This window comes from Contarinia nasturtii, unplaced genomic scaffold, assembly GCF_009176525.2.
Source record: "Contarinia nasturtii isolate CC-2019 unplaced genomic scaffold, AAFC_CNas_1.1 Cnas_scaffold_1240, whole genome shotgun sequence".
Classification (NCBI taxonomy): domain Eukaryota; kingdom Metazoa; phylum Arthropoda; class Insecta; order Diptera; family Cecidomyiidae; genus Contarinia; species Contarinia nasturtii.
Window position 1 is genome coordinate 2737748 of NW_022198581.1, and position 21030 is coordinate 2758777.

Below are 21030 nucleotides of genomic sequence, written 5' to 3' on the forward strand. Positions count from 1 at the left end.
TTAGTCGTTGATGGTTGATTAAAAGTAAAACTTGGCGCTGAGCTTCCCGAAGCTGTAGTTGTCGCACTCGTTGTTCTAGATTCAAGTTCATCTGCAGATATAGATGATTGGCTGAGTGCATCTTTGGTGGATGATGGTGGATCCGTGATTAATAACTAGTTATGTGAGATTTAAAGATTAAAGGAAATTATTTATTTCATTTGAAGTACTAAATTTTTTTTATCGAATATTTATTAGATATTAATAATGTAAGTTTTATCGACCGCTGTTTCCTTGTCGAAAAATAATCGAAAATATTCGGATTTTTTGAAAATTTTATGACGATTTTTAAGATATATTTATGATTGTCCGAGAATGAATGTGAGACTTCTCCTGAGAGTTTATTGAAATGTAACACCGCCATACAAAAAATGCTGACTGTTCATTCTCGGACATTCATATCTACAGCTGTTGATATATCAATAAGAAAATAGCGCCTATTCAACGCATCTTTTCGCTCGGACGCTATGTATGCTGGACATTATAATGGTGTCATCTAATAAATGTTTTTAATTTATCCAAAATTATAGTGAAAAACCTCTAAATTATATAACATTAATATGAACCGTCTAGAATATTCATGACCTTAAGAAATTTGTCAAAAGAAAACTGCAACGTGCCCATATATTTCTTTTAATTATTTGCGGAAAATATTATCGGATGTGGGAAATGTTCAGTACCAAACAGACATTATTTGAGATATTTTCAGCCAGCTGAAATGGAGTAATCACTGTAACAACCACATTTATTATCTTCGATCCACTTCAGCGTCTGAAGTTACGTGCGTGAGCTGATTCAGCTAGTTGAAAATATCACAATATAATGTGAAGAAGGAAAGAATGCAAATCAAATGTTTACTTCAATGTCATTTACTTACTTTTCCTGGAGTATCTAATTTTTCGCTCGTTTCTATTTTTGTTCCATCTACTTTATAACAGGTGGATGCATTTTCATCAGTGTCGAGGGTTTCTATCCCTTTTGCTGACGTTAAAGTAATATGACTCATTATTTAAAACACTATCTTCAAAAAACCACTGAGTACACCGAAAATTTCTTCACTAATACCACAGTAAAAGATGGATTTATGTTTTAAAATAATGCGAATGCGTTTTTGCTATTTTCTATTGTCACTTTATTGATTATTGCGCTTAGCCAGAGGCAAGACACTAATTATGGTGCGCATGTCAACTCTTTAGCACTAATTGGACAATATGTCATAATACGCATTCGGAACACATTGTTGTTATATGTTATTACATTTGCTAAAATTTCTTGCTATAAAACAAATATTGTTAGACCAAAATTATATAAAGTAAACTTGAATTTCAAAATATTTTAAAACTTTTCTCACTTTTTAAATAGACACATCGATACACAATTTTTTTTTGTTCAATTTACATCTATAATGTGACACATTAATCTTATGCTATTAATTAATCCGTGTTAGATGACACTTTATGATGCTTTTATTCAAATTATGTTCAAATCTCAATGGAACCTGTTTTCATTTGATGAAGTGTTTTTTTCAATTCGCTCTTGTATCGTTGTTCTTGGAAATACCACATTAAATGTGACGTCATTACCGAATTATTTTAATATCAATTAATTTCGATTTAAAAAGTTTAACAGTTTAACAATGTCACTCCGGGAAAATACAGATGATTTGATACGTTAATAGTCTAGTCAGTTCGATATATTTAAATTCATTCAAATCATATTTATCGGCCAATTTCAATACACCTTCAATATTTTTGTACGATAATGCCACTGTAATAAAAATGTAAAGAAAAGTCGATATTCACAATTTCATTTTTCTCCATCAGATCATCGTAAAACATAACACCTTGAACACTTTGCTACCCCAATGCCAGAATTGCTTTGAGGATCGCAGCCTATTGATGTTGCCCGTTGCTGTTGAAAATAAAATGAACGTCAGCTATTTCATCCTTTAAGTAGAGCAGTTGAGCAATTGTTGCATTTTATGGTAAATATATTGATTTCTTGGAATAGCACTTGATGTTGACATTTTGAGCATCGAAATGAAATGAAAAACCAAATTTAAATGACAACTTTAATAGATTTCAAAAAGTTCCGTCTAATTTGTTCGAATTTTGAACAATCTAGTTTTGTTTTTTTGCGTGGTACACTGTAGATTTGTTGCGATTTGATAAGAATCGTAATCATTTGAGCTCACCTATTACAGGCTGTATATGAATTATTGACTGAATGAAGATCTGCATACAATTTTCTTTTGCTTGCAACGAAATGTTATCAAGTAACCGCAATTGGAAGAGTTTCAAACGTGTTAAACTGTCGCTCATTGAATGTTTGACGAATCAATTATTTTAATGACTTTTGCTTTTGTTCATTGGCATTGGACGTGAGTTTGTATATTGTGACAGTGACGGTAAACTGAAAACGAAATATTCATATTTGTATGACATCATCTTGGTTCGCCAGCGATATTTGTGAAAATGAATCACAAAAATGCTGAGACCTTTCATTTAGTGTGTATGTTTGCAATAGTGCGAATTTTAATTATGCCGATTCTTTTCTCAACCAAAAGGAATATAATAAAAGTAGTTTCGAAACTGAACTGCTTTTTATAATGCGAGAGTAGTTTGCGTGCGAAAATAAATGTGAAAACATTAAAATAGTTTCACATAATATAAGCGAACCGTTTGTTCATTTGGAAATATATCCTTCGAATATGCATTTATACCACACAAAATCTAGTACTACAGTATAGCTGCCGGTTAACAGGAATGACTTTTATTCTGAATCTTTATTTCTTACACACTGTTACAATGTTTATCATAATAAATGAAAAACTAATGTCATTTTTTAAAATAAAAACAGATTTGAATTTTTTTCCTGAATTGTGATCGATTTTCTTCATATTCAACCGACCGTTGTGCTAGTACAACGTAGCTCGTTTAAAAAACAACAGTTTTATATGAGTTTGGCCGAACTGTCATCAATCTGTGTGTATTGTATGTGTGCGTGCGTGTGTATGTGACATTGCACGAAGCGAACAAATGAACGTTAAATGTCAATTTTGAATGCGATTTGAATTTTCTCGTTGGTTTTGTTTTGGAGCGCAATTCGCCAATGCATTGGCCTCACACCATAGACACATTGCATGTAGTATGGCTATTGTTTATGTGCGTTCTTACTTATTGTCTTCGCAACGATTGTGAATAAAACGTCTTTTATTTAAGTTCTCCAGTTTGTTTTCTGTATTAAAAAAATAGTGCAATTCATTTTCATTCATTTAATTAAATATAATTTATTTTCGCGTCCAATTGAAAGAATGATATTTCATTATATTTTTAACTGTTGATCCTATTTATTTTATTGATCACCATGAATGGTAAGCATCCGTTTATACTATATGGTTAATTTTTTTTAAATCAAAATTTCTAAACGAAGTGTTGATTCTCAAACGTGTGTGCTCGTTGTTTGAAATGTTATGAAAAAAAAAATCATCATTTACCGAGTTTTATTTCATTTTAATGAAAAATATTTGTGGTTAATTAATTTGTGGTACATGCATGAATTTTGGCAGTGAAAATTTTTTCCTGGCGCAAACAATGTAGAGAACGAAACATTTTTAAGAGTGCGTGCCTTTAAATGTGACTTGTGCGCGTATGTGATATTGGTTATATGTGTGAGATGCTTTCCATTTAATTGTTGTTTGACTCCTTTTCTGCGTTTCATTTTGCCCTTTTTCTGTTCCTACAACAACAAGCCATAAAATCCTGTCATTTAAAAGTGCTGCGCTGTGTATGAAGGCGAAATACGCGAGAAAAACGCGACGTAACTGGAAATCTTTTTTTTTTTTTGAGAGAGACGAAAAAATGGGTTGTCTGCATATTTGTGCATGTGCATCGATCAACGTGCATGCACGATTGCCTTATATAAACGGTCCGATTTTGTGTGATGCACTGTGTATATAAGACGCAGAGAGTTATTCGCGAGAGCACGCGAATCTTTGGTCGCGCTCAAGATCGTGCAAGGCAACGAAAAAGAGAGAAAAATGACTCGAAAGAAGAGAAGGAAAAAAGTCAGCACGAGCCACACATGCTTTGCAATACCATTAGGTTGATTTCGCACTCGAATCTTTCTCTCTCATCGTTTACGCACACACATGCGCGCACTTATTCACATTCGGATGTTTCCACGCATTTCGTCTGGTCGCGGTCACAAAACTAAACATCGTTTCATTTTATTCGGTCGTGTCCACATCGATTCGACCGGTCATAATGAACAATATAAACATGCGAACTTGATTTGCTTCTTTTTTTATATTATTTTAATACGATTTTTGTCAAGCCGAAGCATTTTGAGCGAAAGACGAATGTGAATATGAACACAGTTAGGTGCAGAAAAAGAAAAGAAGAAAAAAAACCATAAGAAGCTAAAATTAAAAATCAAGCGGACAAAAGAGAATCGAAAAAGGCTTTATTTATATAGCAAATCGGTAAACTTGATTTTAAGGTTGTTAGTTTTTTTTGCACGTTTCTCTTTTTTTTTTAAATATTGTTGTTGTTGTTGATTTAATATTCTTGTTCTGTTTCGGCCATTATGTTATGTGGCACTTTTTCGTGAATAATCGTTATCATTAAATGATGTCGTTGATATCCTCGCGAATAGCATTGCATTGTGCGCACAAGAGTTCAACGATTCCACTATATACACGGCCACTTTCTTGTTTTACGTATATGCAAAATACAACAACAATAAAAAAAAATTAAGACGAAGAGAATGTGATGGATATGAAGAAAAAATTATGCTGAAATCAAGTGAATAACACAACAAAAAAACGTGTCAACGCTTTTTTTACTCATGAATAGAAACCAGAAACTCTAATCACTCACGGAATATGATGGCATATTCATAGATTCATTTCAGAAGCAAAATAGTGACGAGATTGTTCAAACGTTGAACATGAACGCAAACGTTTTATGTGCGCCAACACGTTTTTCAAACGCATTTTGATTTCAGTTCAAACAGTTAAACTTATGAAATACGATCAATTTCAATTGCAAATCGCCGTTGAATCTGTGATATATAATTCAAAGATCAAAGTCAATAAATTCAGTAGTGTTCAATCAATGTCGATAGAGTATATGTTGTATATTTTTGGAGTATCGTTTAAGTTTGAGTGTTCCGGACCCGCTCGATTTGATTCAATTCATATTCAAAAGTAGTGAAAATCAAATACTTCCCTTCCCATAAGTTTGTATATAACATAAATCATAATTTTTTTTTATTAATTTGATTGTTTGTGAGTGAGTGAACGTATCATAGCTGGTGGCCCGAAAATAGATTTGTCAAAATGTAATGAGATGCATTTAATGGATTTGATTTAACAGTGAAATTTGAGAGCAACACTCAACGGAGAATTACTTCGAATTGGGTTTTATTGATTCCAATTTTGATGGTCTGTGATTGTGTTGTGTCTCTGCTTGTTCATTTTTCTCATTTGATCGTGTAATATCCGCATTTATGGTGTAGTCTGTGTATGCATACGGGCTGTTTAATTGACCTCAATACAAAGGCACATATTACTTTTTTCGTCAACGGTTTTTGTTGTTCGTTTTTTTTTGGTTGTTGCTGAATAAAACAACAAGATTTAACTGCCTGTCTGAAAATTAACACTCGTGGTTTCTTTTTTTTTCTGGCGAAAAAAGAGTGAGAAATCGTCAAAAAAGAAATCCGTTGGTAAAATGAAACGATTTCTTTTCAAGTTTGACCAAATGCTACTCGCAGCACATTTTCCAACGATTAAAACTAATTTAAATGCAAATTCCGTGCATTTATGCATCGCGCTCAATGTATAACATTTAAATATATACATATGTGGTTTCAGCTTTCGTAATACCTACAAAAAAAAAACGTACCAGACAAAGTCTAAGCTTGAAGTGTATTGTTTAATGGTTTTACTTGTTGATTATTTGTATGCGTGAATGGTAATATATCGTTTCCCATTTCGATTTGATTCTCTCGCTCCATTTTTAAATGGACATTTGTAATCGATTCGATTTCCGATTTATATTTTGCTATCAAATAAATACGAAACTATAACAATAACAATTTAAAATACTTTGTCAAAATAAATAAAGCCTTTTGTTATTATGTATTTTGTCTGTTACTATTTTGAAAGCAATGGACGTTATTATTGGATAGCACACACATGTGTTTTGATTTTGTCTGATTTCTTTTCCTGTGTGTATAATATTTGCGACGCAATTCGTATGAATGATTAATTAAATGTACAAAAATTAGAACACAACACCATTTCGAAAAAAAAAACTGGAATCCGTCGTCATCGTCTTCAGTGGAAAATGCATATCATATAGTGCGATTAAGTGTACGTGATTGCGTTTCAATGCGGAATTTAAAACGAAACACAAAAAAGAGCACAAAATAATAATTGTTACAATTATAAATGAAAATGTGTACATTCATATTCCAACAGTCAGCATTTCAATAAGTGTTGTATCTCTCAAGAGCGTATAGTGCACATTAAAAGTGAAGACCAGAATTTAACAACACTTTAATTTATTTATTATCTCATTCTGTGTTTGCTTCACTTACAGACTTTATATAAAGTGATTTCGATCGGTTTGGTTTCGTTTCGAAATTAAATTCTTTTTTCTTTCTTCGTTGAAATCTGTTTAAATAGAATTGCAATTGAAACTATTCATTGACTACTAGATCGAATCAGTTGGAGTTCCGAATATTGGATGTATAGAGAATTTGTTAGTTTTATTGTGAGTACATAGACTATGGGACGAAGTAACAAAAAAGAGAATTATCAACATAAACTTAAATCAATACACAGCCAATAAATATACAGATAAATCATATATTTTGTATGAAAGTCTAACTATTTGTGTGTTATCGTTTTTTTTTTTTGTCACACAAGTGTCTCGATGTACAATTCGATCGATGGATTAATGTCGTTTTTTTAAAATGTGTGTATTTTGTTTATCGAATAAATAAATCTTTTGACGATTCGGTTCGTTCTTTATTCGTTCTCTTTTTCCGTTTTTAATGTATAAAGAGAGCAAGAGAAAGAGAGAGAGATAAACAAAAAAAATCTGTATAAAAAGAAGGAAGGGGGAGGAAAAGAGTGATATAGAAGAAAAAATTGCATATTTCATAATTTTATTCATTTGTATTTGGAAATGTAAACAGTGCGGTATTTCTTCTGTTTTTTTTTTATTTCTCGTAAAATGCGCCAGCTACCTGCTCTCAATAGCACATCAAATCGGGCATTTGTCTCTCATTCATAGACAGATTAGATAAACAAATCTGTGTGCGATTGACGAAGAAAAATAAAATCGACTACAACATAACACCTCATGATATATTGAGGCCGACAGAAAAAAAATTGTTTATTTCAAATTTTTACAACGAACAAAAATGGTGTTTCAGTTTTAATAGACATTTCGAAAAGGAGTGAAGAAAAAAAGAAACCATCGACCATATTCCCGTATTTGGTTATTACAACGTTCAAGTATGCACATCCAATTTGTTGTGATTCGTACAGAAAATCACTGGACAAAAAACCGAAGAAAATAAAAAGTGCATATAAAAGGACGGAGAGTAGAGGAAACAAGAGATTGCACTGAACGATCGTAAAAATAGTTAAAAAGAAAAAAAAACGGCTTTTAAACACTTGTTTCTTTCGTTTTTTATATGGCCTTTTGTTCGGAGTGTGTACATGTGCTACAATGTGTTGAAAAACTCGGCTTTTGTTATGCTCGAAAAAAAACGGACATAACAATAAAGCAACTTGGAGAAGAAAAGAATTTATTCATCAAAGGATTCATTTTGCAAAGTAGAGTCTTTCTAAACTGAAGAGGGAGAGAAAAAAAGCAGTGTCCATAGAAAATCAGAAAATGTGCCAAAAATGGTTGAACTGATTTCGTCAAATGATTCGAAACATGTGGCCGCTTCAAAATAGCCATTCAATCGTTTCATATTACCAAATACGGTTATCACATTTATTTCAATCCACATTGTTCCCTTCGTTTCAATGCTTATTTGTACAAGTTTCTGTGTATAATAAAGCAGTTTATTGACACTCTCATTGCATACACTTGTTTCGATAAAAATCTTTTAAACCAATATTGCTCGGCATGTCCCTGATTAATTCATTAGCAACGTTCTGTTGTTCATGTTAAACGTGTATGTTTATATTCTTGTTTTTTGTTTCTTCTTCTTCTCCGTAATAATAGAAAGAAATGGCCGTCGTTGAAGCAAATGAGAAAATGGTCATCAATGACCAAGACGATGATCTAGTGAAAAAACCAAATCCAGCCATACTTACAATATTAGATCCGTTGCATCGATCACTGTTGAACAACAATCTCCAATATGAAGAAGGTAAATGAAGAGAGCGAGAGCAATAGAGTACGGATTTATATGTGTTTGAGAGAGACAGAGAGAGATAGATTAAAATATAGAGGCGAAAACGCGTGCAGCAAATCATAAATGGCATGTGTGGAAATTGTTTGAATAAGTAGGTATTATTTGCGTAGTCACGTCTTGGCATTTATTGATTTATTTAATTGAAATGAATACGAAGTGGCTACAACTATGGCAAACATTATCTCAATGCTATTGCTCAAAATGGGCGGTTGCGAAATTGTGCTTTATATTTTCTGTTTTGATTGCATCTCACCACGCACGCTCGCCTTTATCTCTCGATCTACAATTTAGAAGGAAGTTTCAGTCATTCACATTCATCCAAAATAGAAATAAAGTCTGGATTAGTTCCTCTCGTTAAACAAATTTTTCGGGTTGAATGAAAGTCATAATATTTAAGTGGCAAGCAACAACACTTGACTATTTCCTTTGCAATACGCGCACACACCCGATACGATTTTTATAAACAAGTCTTAATTTTTCTATGTCTAATTTTTCTTTTTTTGTTTACATTTTGTCTTCCAGCAGGCGCACGAAGTAACGAGACTCCAGTTGTGGAAAACGATTCGGATGAATATTATTCGGCTCAATCGGTAATCGTATCAACTTACAGTGATGCATTGGCAACGTCAAATAAATTATTTAACACAAATCGGATTGACAACGATGTTATAGGGCAGAATCAACTCCATGTCGAACAACGAAATGCAACCAATTTTCAAAATAATTCAAATGATACGTTTGACAGTCGTAATCGTTTGACGGAGAAAAACAGACAAGCAAAAAGTTTCGATAATTCAAAACAGACCGCCCAACACTTGAATGTGTTAGATACAAAAAACAGATGTGACACGCTTTATCAAGCAAATAGTTCAAACGGCACACAACATCGACACCAGCAGCAGCAACAACATCGTCGTCTGGGTAACGCTGCAGTTTGGAGTAAATCGCATGAGCAAATAACACACAAATTAAGTCGACGAAGCGCACGCAACAGTTTAGAGAACAAAGCACCATTGTCCAGTTATTGTAATCAACATCAACAGCATCATCGAACGAACGACGAACATTATCCGGTGATCAATTCAAAACGAGGCGGCCTGTGCAAACGTTTCCAACCGTCCGACTACAGTGATTCGAGCGATGTGAATAGTGAAACGAATTTGGTCATTGAAAATATGCGCAACCGTGAATGCGAAATGTATCGCAAGATATCGTTCAATAACGGTTATTTTGACCCAACGGACAGCAGCAGCAGCGGTGGCTACATGCATTGCGGAAAAAATAATGCAAACAGTGTTGACACAACATCGAATCATAACAGATGCAAAAAGTGTGCGTGCAAAACAAACGATTTGACGGCAAAAAAATCACCAAAATTAGCGACAAAACGGAAATGTCGATCGTTTCCACTCACCGAAAATCGACATAATCAACAAAAAAGTGAAGAAAACGAACAAAATATCATAGACAATCAAATTGAATCAACTAGATTGAATTGTGCACGCACATTGAATAGCAATGGCATTCAAATGCGCGCCAGTGAAACCGCAACAAATACATATCAAACAAATTCACGTAAAATAACAATAACCATTAGAACACAAAATGTGACCGGCGAACATGAAATTAATGCAAATCAACAACATCAACGTGCCCAACCAAATGCCATCGAAAACTATTTGACAAAAACGTGTGAGACGAGTGAAGAAAGTGACACAAGCGTCAGTGATTATGCGACATTAGGCAGTGAAAGTGGTGTAAATGCAAATGTTAAACAAACACACGAATGTAACAATGAAAATGATTTTGATGTTGAATCAACTAACAATGAGTCGAACACAAGAAGTAGCAGTGATGATGATGATGATGACGACGATGATAATAATAGTTTCTTTTCAATAAAAAGTGACATTGAATATCAGTCTGAAACGAGTCAATATTTTAATTGTGCCAGTTTTACCGATTTAAATTCCGAAACGATGTATTATCCGGCGGAAAAGATTCGTGTGTCACGAAAATCAAACGATTTTTCTAATGAAAACTATGACTCGACCTATGCACAAAGTCAATCAAGTGAATTAAAACAAGTCCAAACGAAAATGGTTAAACGTACACACACCAAAAATCAAAAGCAAAATAAAAATGTGGCAACGAAAAAGTGTGCATCACCAATGATATGCATCGAACAGGAATTGAGTGAAAAACGAATTGTCACATCGAAAATCGAAGTAGACAAGGAAAAGATTAAAGAATTTAAACGTCGACAAAAGAAACGATCTCAGCCAAAAATTATCATCGATAATACATTTTCCGAGGAGATTTTCAACGAAACATTAAATCGATCGGCAGAAATGTGCTGTGATAAAAATGTCATCGACAACATTGTTTCGTCATTGGAGGCGACCAAAACATGTGAAACATCCATAAAACACACGAAAAATGAACAAAATGTTCGCAATAAATTTCTGAGCGATGATTTTGTATTCGATAAATTACAGTCTAGTCCAACATATACAGGAAAATCGATTCGTCGTTTGCTTGAGCATCGCATCGAACAAAAATCAATTACAAGTGTACGACGAACACTACTGCAAAATGTGGCCTATGCAATTACGGAAAAGGAGAAACTACAAAAGCTTGAAAAGAAACGTTCAATTGAATTGGCACCAATTAAACCGCCACGATGTTTTACAGCCTCATCATCATCGTCACCATTATCGAAACAAAGTTTCGAATCATCGGCTACCGTACCGATTTCCGAATTAAATCGCCATGAACAAGTTATGGGTTTTGTTATTCCATCAAATTACAACGGTGAACCGAAATATGATCATGTCGGCGAAGAGTCATCAATTCAATTTGGATGGATTCGACCGGGCAGCAATGTTGATAACAATGATCCGCCGTCATCACGCTATGTTACAGCCGATCAATTTAGCAGTTCGACACAATACACCGTTCCGCCAATGAGTGCAGTGCAAAATATTGGATTTTCTATTCCAAAGGAAGACATCGATACTGTGGACAGTTCAAATCGATCGACCAAAGATTTTGAACGATTTTCATCAATACTTACCGAAAATCGTCAAAATAATTTAAGCACACCAATCAAAGAGCTGGTAACAAATGATACGCAATATGAAAGTGTGAAGGAGATTCCGGTCACTGCTGTTCGTGCAAGCGACCAACCAACAGAAACAATATGCAAAAATTGTAATTGCAAAGTGAAAAAAGAGAAACATACAACGCTCGGCAAAACTGGAAAACGTATTGGAAAAGCGGCATTAAAACGAACTAAAACACTGATTGGAACATCAAAAAGGCTGTTGAAAAAACCATCGATAAAAGAAGCGCCAGCAAAGAGCGATGCAAAAAAAGTGAATGCAAATGTTGACGTATTTTCAACGCCACTTAAAGATGGTGATAATACGGTATGTAATAATCGCGATACAATTGCTCAGGAAGAATATAAAAAACGTGTGAATAAATCGTTGAATTTGACACCAAAAGAATTCAACCAAAATGTGGTTGCATTAAAACCGAGCCCAAATAGAAATGCAGAAATTTCGAATATTCGTCTGTTGAAAGATGCACCAAAGTCAATGGACGATTCTGAACAATATGCAACGCCAGACGAAGCATTCGATTTTGATCGTGTGGTCAATTTACCAGTGCCACCGCCAGATCAAGAGAAAGCAATAAAACGATCTCCATCGAAAATGATTTTAAAATTGGCCAAATCATCAAAATGGCTCTTTCAAATGAAGGGACGCGACAAACGGCCATCGGATGTTGATGAATCAACGCATTACTATAAAGCAAATGATTATGATGAATTTGATAATAAAGTATTATTAATGGGTGAAATGTTGTCCGAAATGCGCAAACAAATTGAAAATGGGCATGGTAGCGAGAGTAATATTGATGAAATTGCATCGGAACGGCCATCATCATCGGCAAAAAAATGTCTATTTCGAAATAGAAATGTTTCGACAAGTAGCGGTGATATTTTAGATCAAGATTCATTAATTGAACAAATAGCAACAATTGATTTACATAATGAACCTGAGCCGGAACCATTGTATGCTGAAATCGTGCCGATACGATCACCAAAGGGCCAAGACACATTATATCACAGTTGTCAACCGGAGGATGATGTTAATGCGATTCGCAGTTGTCCATCGGCGTCGACGGCATCGGTACAATTGAAAGAAGTGTACATAAGTGATCGTGGCGACTCACAGCCCAGCAAATACATTATGGTAAATAACAATCCGAAAATATTATATGCAACAGTAAATCGTGGTTCGATGCAAACACGAAGCTTAGAAACGATTGAATCACGCACCGAAGAACAGAGTGAAGATCAAGTTGACGGTGATACAGCTGATCGAGATAGTTTTAAATTAAGTTCAAGTTACGAATCGCTTGACATGAGTTTGATAAATGACTTTGCAACAGCTGTTCAAACCGAATTGGATCAATGCCAATTTAAAATGAATGAAATGTTTACAACGGCAACCAGTGAAGAACCATATCAAACTGGTTGTGATGAAGTCGACGCACTCAAACCTGATCGCAAATCGAATTCGGGCTCCGAATCAATAGCAACAAGCGGATGCTCATCGTTTTATCGACGTAATAAAAACATTGTAACAAATCCACCGCGAAAAACATTGAGTGACTTTGTGGATACACTTTCATTTGACACAGTCGGCACTGGTTCATATTGTGAAAGTTTAAGTCGAGGTAATGACTTGAACAGCGAAATCAAGGATACAATCACTAGTTTAGAGTATATGCCAAGCGAAATGGGCGACTCAACTGATTTGTCACATGATTACGTCACAAATGCAGCATTTCGAAGCTGTGCTACTGACATGAATTCTTCAAAAGACTCAGCCAAGGTACGTTTTTTCACATTTTTTTTTTGAATTTTGTCAAAGATTTGATTAATCAACGTGACTTGCTTACATTACAGTTTATTTCCTTCAACCGACCGGAATGTGATTCAATTGACTCATCATCGCCAGGTTCATCACTTTATCGAACATTCAGTAAAACAAATTCGCCATCGAAAAAACTGCTAAAAATGTCACCCAGTTTGAAGGCCATCAAAACCAAATTTCGCAATTCATTTCGAATGGATAGTAAAAAGCCAATTAAAAACGATTGCAGCTTTGTAACCGATGGAATCGGATCGGACGAATCGAGCGATGTTAAGTCATTTGCATCATCGTCGAGCGGCGGCTCAAGTGCTGATTTACAACGGAAACACTTATTTGAATCGATTTGTAGTCGACTAGAAACGATGCCAAGCGACAGTTTGGCAAATGCAATTCAAATGAAAACTTTGATTGATCGAATACGTCAACAACAAGAAATGCGGAAATCTATTCAAAATGCACTGGAAGTGTGCCGAACAAACAGTGAATTTCATAATTCACGTGAATTAGTTGAAGCTGAACAGTTGATGTTGATGTCAAGTTTAAAAGAATGCACAGCACTGGAAAAATTGATTACACTATGGCAATGTGATGGCGAAACAAATGAAACTGTAAATGAACTGGGTGAAGGTGTATTGACTGTCAAATATTTAGAATTTGAATTGAAGGTTGACTCAATTTATGATACACATTTCAATTATTTCTACATTTGTGCTTGTTCCTATCGTGATCAAGTGGAATTTACCGACGCCAAAGAACGCACCGACAACCGAATTGTGTTCAACAATTTGAAAATGCAATTCCATGGATTGTCGGCCGATTTTGAAATTCGCGTTGAAATCTATGCACTGCGTCTCAGGAAAAATGCAAATAGTGAAAAGGTAAGCATGATTTGTTCATTTCTTCAATGAAGCTTCAACACAATGTATATGTTTACCATTTCATTTTTTTTTAATCTCACTTTTTACAGAGCTCGGAGCCTTTTATACCAAAAGTCGATTCATCACGTTTTCGTTTACACGGTAAAACGCTATTAACATCATCAAATCTGTCGCGAAAGCACGTCTCATCATCATATCATTCGCCACGAAAATTACAACGTAATTCAAATGGAAAATACGTGTACACTTCATACGGTCTCATTTCACCAGCCATCATTTTGTGCGGTCAGGGGAACACTTTATGCGATTCACTGAAAATTGGCTATCAGGAGCAACTTAATTTCCATGATTCCAGTGCGAACGGGTTTTTGAACATTGCCGATGCAAAACAGAAATGGGATCGTTTATGGTGTCGCATTGATGGATTTTCCATGAATTTTTGGAATTATCCACAGGATGTGAACGATACGGTAAGCTTAAGAGTTATTTTTTAAAATTGTTTGTTCTTTGTTCCTGTTTTTAAAGCATTTAAAGTTCATATTTTCAATCAATGTTCATATTTATTTCTTTATTTGAATTAGCAATCGCCAATTTTAACGCTGAATCTGGACCAGTGCAACTATCGCACGAAATCATTGCTTGTTGATCGAGAAATTTGCCCACGGCCACGAACTTTTAAAATCGATTTAGTGCATGCTGGTGATCCGGAAAAACGTGATCGCAACCGTTGTATTCAACCATATTTCATTTCGGCGGAAAGCCAACTGGAACTAGAACTTTGGTTGAGCGAAATTCAAAAAATATTCGAAATGATCACAAACTGGAATATTTAGAATGGGCAATTGCCATTAAGTATTTAAAAAAAATTAAGTAGAAAATCTGTGCCGACCAAACACAAATTCCAGTTAAATTAATAGCTATTTTCAATGTTTTTGAGTAAATTAAATGTATTAATATAGGCATAGTTCGTATAATCGTTCATATGTGTTTTTCGACATTTTAAAATTTATGTTATTTTGTTTCTTTTTTATTTCTCTTCGAAATAAAAATAAAAACATTACTTTCGAAGAAAATTTGTTGACATTTTTTTTACTATTTTTATAAATTTCAGATGGTTGAAAAGTTACAGCTTTTTATTTAGATAAAATTCTGTTGATAAAAAAGGTTTGTCCTTTTACAAATGTGATAAGTTTGTTGATTTATTAAAACAATCAATTTCAGCGATTCTCAGTCAAAATTACAAATTATTCAATTCATATTTCGTTGATGTTTTTTTGCCCATCATTTTCAACCGATAATTTTGAATCATCAATTCGAAGATATTAGTCATCACTTTTGTGTTGTTTAAATTGAAACGAGACATATACAATCCAGCATTTGTTATGATAAATTGAAAAACACGCATCATAAATATATGAATCTAAATTTTAAATGTTTATTAATAAATGGCCAAGTAATTCCAATTGATTCTAGATATTTTGCTGATTTGATTTTCATTTTTAAGACACTTATAACTTGCAAGTCTTTCATCAGTGACTTATTACTACTTCATTGCCAATCTCAATTGCTTTATTTGGTCAATCACATCAAAACTGTGATTTTCAAAAGGAAAATCCCAAATCATTCCAAAACAGAGCATGGACGAAACAAAACCTATACTTACGAGTTACCAGTGTATGCAATGTGGCGATAGTTATGAAGATAGTTGGTTGAAGAAGACAAAAAAGGAGAGGTGTTCTGAGTACGGCAAAAGAACTTACCATATTTCACATCATAACTTCATACCATTGCTTGAAAATAATATTTTTTTTTAATTTTAGCTATTTACAGACATGTTATGAAATAATTTCTGTAAAATGAATAACGAATAAGCAATATTCGTCGATGAATCAAAATAATAAAAATTCTTTAAAAAAAATACCGTTTTGCTATAATGTTGAATATCTCTTGACAAAATGCTATGAAAAATCCTGTGTGTTTCATTGTTTAGTTGTGTAACTTTTTATAAAGGTTTCTTTTTTGCAGAACATCTTCTTTTTTTGGATTTTTTTCGCGAAGATTCAATTGTGATTTTATTGAGACACTTTACCTTGGTTATAAATTGCAGAATATGCTGTTTTTCTTCGATAAGATTTCATTAATTGGAGGTTTGTACAAGTTATATATCGAGTGCCATGAAATGACGCGCTCAGCTGCACCATCGTCTGAAAATATTAACAGATACTGCTCTGGTTGAAAAAGCTTGATTAGTCGTTAATTTCGGTTACCATACGGAAAAGTTAATCTTACAAAAGCCATTTATTATATTGATATTAAAACTAGACAATGACATTCAAAATTTTGTTCGTATCGTAATGTGCTTTGCATAAAACTTGCACTCTATCATTTTATTCAAGCTAAAAAGAAGAAGCAAGTATCCAACGAAAATTGTGTCTACCTTCAAAGTTTTAATTCAATATAAAAATTGTAAAAGCAAAGACCAAAAAAAATGTCTCAACAACTTACACAATTGTTCAATGAGTTTGTCAAAAAATCTGAGGACGATTTGGCTGGTATTGATAAACAGTACTCGGTCGATGAATCAAAAGACGAAGAATGTGCAAAATATGTGGAAAAATTGCAAATTTATGAAAAATTTACGGACGGTCTTAAGGATAAAAGCGAACATTACTTGAAAGTGATCGGTCAATTGGATGATGGCTTAGCAAATCTCGATGAGCTATCAAGCACCAGACCGTTGAGAGACGATATTTCCAAAGACTTGGACTTCGTACGAAATTGCCTCGAAAAGCGTGCAGAGTGTGAAGAAGTTGCTTTGGACTCGCTTGCCAAATTGGAAGGGATTGTAAAATCCCTGTTGGAGAAAAAAAAGCGATTAAAATCAGACGAAAGTGAAGCTGAAGGCATTGCATCCAATGTCATCTTGAATCTGAACGATGGAAATAAAAAAATCAAAGATATTATCAAACGAAATAAAGACACGATGGAATTTCTTGGAAGTAAAGATGTAAGCGGTGACGAGGACAGTATTCCCAGTGAATATGAAAGCCAACTTTCGTCGTTGCGAAACCAATTGGATGAAAAAACGAAGGTCATCAACCATTTAACTAATCAAATCAAGAATTCAGGCAGCACACCTCGACGATCTCATTTCGAAAATTCCGACAATTCCATGAATGGAACACAGTCAAGATTTCAACACCCACAACGCAGCCGATCGGAAATGAGTTTATCTGAAACGGAAAAATATGACAACGATAAATTGCAGTTGTTTAAAAATGCCTATAAGGAGATGGCGCTGATTTTGAAAGAAAAATACAAACAAATACGAGATCAAAATGATAGTATTGCTGAACTCACGCGAAAGCTTGATGAATATGAAAAAGAGAAAAAGTTAGAAATGGCTGAAGAATCTACACCATCTACTGAGGAAACGGCTGATGGAGAAAAAATGAAGCTAATGGACGAGGATGCTGAGTTAAAACCAAAGGATACATCAACATCGTCAACCGAATCAGATGACGGCGAAACCATGGGGCTGTTGGATGAAGATGCAACGCTAAAGCCAAAGTCGCAAGAGGATGGAAACAATCTGAAACATATTGAAAAAATATTGGCGAGAAAGTTTGTTCTACAAGAAACACACATTAAAACCTTACGGGATGAGCGTCAACACCTTATGAAATTGAACAATGAAATGCTTAACACTATTGCCATTTGCAAGAAAGAATTGTCCAAATATAATATTGAGTAAAATCAATTCCAAATAATTTAAAAAACGATGGAAGAAAATCACACCAAGAAATTACTTGTTATGAGCAAATAATTAAAAAAATATATTTCAAAATTAGAACAAACACTTATTTTTTTATGTGAGGATTTGGTTGGAACATGCTATTCATTCTACATAGGCATGAAACATATATGCAAAGTCAAATTTACCCTTATTTCCTTATTCTTTTCATCATTTTTGAATACATACACAATATGTGCTGTTTGCACATTTGACATTTTTTAGCCATTCTTTTTTAGGTTGGTATTCTTTTACCACATGTTTTTCTTTCGTCATTTGAATATGAGACGATGACTAACTTCCAATAAATCGATCAAGATTACGTTATCGTAAATGTTTATGACAATCTGTTTTGAAAAATATGAAATACGGTTCACAGTCACAGTAAAAGCAAGTATTATTCAAATTAAATACATGACATACTTTGCGTCTGCCTTCCCATATTCATTCTCATTCATTTCAGTACAAAAAAAAAGAATCCGATTCAAGTATCCATCGAAATTTGTGTCCAACATTCAGTCAATATAAAAATTGATATTTTCGACAAAAGCAAGCAATAAAAGGGAACCAAAAATGTCTGCGGAACTCCAACAGTTGTTTCAAAAATTTATACATCAGTTTGAAGATGAATTGGCCAGCATTGATGAACAGTATTCGGACGATGGCGATGAAAAAGATGAGTGCACAAAGCACCTGGAAAAATTACAAGTTTATGAAAAATTCACCGATGGCCTCAGGGATATAAGCGAACATTATTTGCAAGTAATCAGTCAATTGAATGAGGGTTTGGCACACATCGATTCAGCAAGTGAATCAGCTTCAACCGAACAAATTGCCGAAGACATGGACTTTTTACGAAAATGCCTGGAAAGTCGTGTCAAATGTGAAGAGGAGGCCATAAAATCACTCATCGACTTGGAAGAAATGTTTTCAATACTTTCACGTGAAAATCAAGCTTTGACTGCGGAGAATAAACACTTGAAATCAACTATTAAAAATGTTGACGCGACCGCTTGTGAAGACATCACATCGAATGTCATTGAAACATTGAAGCATGAAAATAAAGAGCTCAAAAATATCATCAAGCAAAATAAGGAGACGATTAAATTGCTCGGTAATGACAGCAGTATCAACCATAACGACGAAAATATGCGCAACGAAAACTATGAAAATCAGCTTGCGGCATTGAAATTGCAATTAAACGAAAAGAGTCAAACTATCGAAATGTTGACACATCAATTGCAGAATATGAGCAGTCCATCGTCGAGTACACATTCAACTGATTCAAATAATGTTGGAAGTATATCCGATGTAGAGCAAAATGACAACGAAAAATTGCAAATGTTCAAAAATGGATACGAAGAGCTGAAATTGATTTTGAAAGATAAATACGAACAGTTGCGAGAAAAACGTGCCAAACTTGCTGAATTAACGCAAAAGTTGGTCGAATGCGAAATGAAGGGCAATGAAGCTGATCGGAAATTGATCATTCAGCAATACGACAAAATCCAGGAACTGAATCGTGAAGTGGAGCAGTTGAGAAATGAAAGCAGCATGAGGTGTTTAGATGTTGTGGAAATTGAAACCCAAAAAGACCAATTGAATGAGGAAGTGACTGAATTGCAAATTCAAAACAACAAACTAAACGAAAAACTGCAAAATATGAAAGAACATTATGAGCAAAATCAAAAACAAGTTGAAGACTTTGACATTGCATTGAAGAAGATGAAAGAACGCGAAGACCTAATGGCACAAAAGTTCGTTTTGCAAGAAAAACACGTGTCCACCTTACTAAGTGAACGACAGTGGCTTATGTCATTGGACAATGAAATGTTGAACAGCATTGCGTTTTGTAAGAACGAATTGGCCAAATACAAGACCGAAGAACAACCAATTAAACACGAACGAAATTAAGAAGAAAAGAAATTCAATTGTGAGGAAAACATTCTTTTGAAATCCATTGTTTGACCAAAAAATAAAACAAAATCTTGAAAATTAAAACTGAGTTTTTTTCATGTAATTTTTCCTTCATTCCAAATGATAGTAATAATCCTTGGTGTATTTAAGTTCATTGCGTTGGCCGAATGAAAATCAATTAATGGAAAAATTAGAACCAAACTGTAAATGTTTTGTTCATTCAGCCTTTATGATAGCAGACAAATTGTTAAACAACAAACTGCAGTTATGGCCGCAGATTATATGTAATCCAGAATACAGATCATCTAACAGTTAATTAAAAAGAGCAAATTTCGAATTGACGTAATAATTTGATTATGATGGCCGGGAAATTTCTGATGAGGTCATATTGTAAGTGACGGTTGTTCTCCCCACCAAAAACCGGTTTCATAAACATGACCTATGTTGGAATGAGAATTCATTTGGTATCTACGCACCAATGAAGGTATAAACGATACTTTTTTATTTAATAAATTCCTTCAACCTTTGGAAATTGGGTGCTATTTCGATTGCAATGTGTGTCCGGTTTGTATTAATTAAATCGCATTTGGTTTTTCTTCTCTCCTCTCTCTTCGATTCTCAGACCATATGCAAATCATAGACTTTGACCTTTCAGCGATTTTCATAAATTAATTCCTTATTTTACTATGGATTAAAGCATTGCTGCACTGTCGCCGCGGCATATTGGATGGAAGAACATCTTCTTCTGACATTGTAAAGGAGATGGTTGATCTGGAAATGGTAATAAAATTTAATAACTTTTTAAGCAGAGCCGATTAAATGCGTGCATGGTGATAAAAACAGCGCTCAACACATACAACATCATTGGTGTTTTGAATATGAAGGCTGCATCAAAATGTAAAATCAAGCGACAAAATTATCAGCGAATACTGAAAAGCAGCGTGTGTATGTATTTGTGTGCATGTATTGTAAAAAGAATATCAAATTCATTTGCGCGCGAAATTTAATC

At 34.1% G+C, this 21030-nt stretch overlaps 2 protein-coding genes across 2 annotated transcripts; both read left to right on the plus strand.

Moving 5' to 3' along the window:
• Positions 1–6782: 6782 nt before the first annotated feature.
• Positions 6783–15267, plus strand: LOC116345173. The gene is made up of 6 exons (XM_031774327.1): positions 6783–6818; positions 8292–8439; positions 9007–13391; positions 13466–14311; positions 14401–14781; positions 14893–15267. The coding sequence occupies exons 1-6, from the start codon at positions 6792–6794 to the stop codon at positions 15142–15144; spliced, it is 6039 nt and encodes a 2012-aa protein (XP_031630187.1). The 5' UTR covers positions 6783–6791; the 3' UTR covers positions 15145–15267.
• Positions 15268–18599: 3332 nt separating this feature from the next.
• On the plus strand, positions 18600–20037 carry LOC116345332 (golgin IMH1-like). The gene has a single exon (XM_031774596.1). The coding sequence runs from the start codon at positions 18678–18680 to the stop codon at positions 20016–20018; it is 1341 nt and encodes a 446-aa protein (XP_031630456.1). The 5' UTR covers positions 18600–18677; the 3' UTR covers positions 20019–20037.
• Positions 20038–21030: the final 993 nt, after the last annotated feature.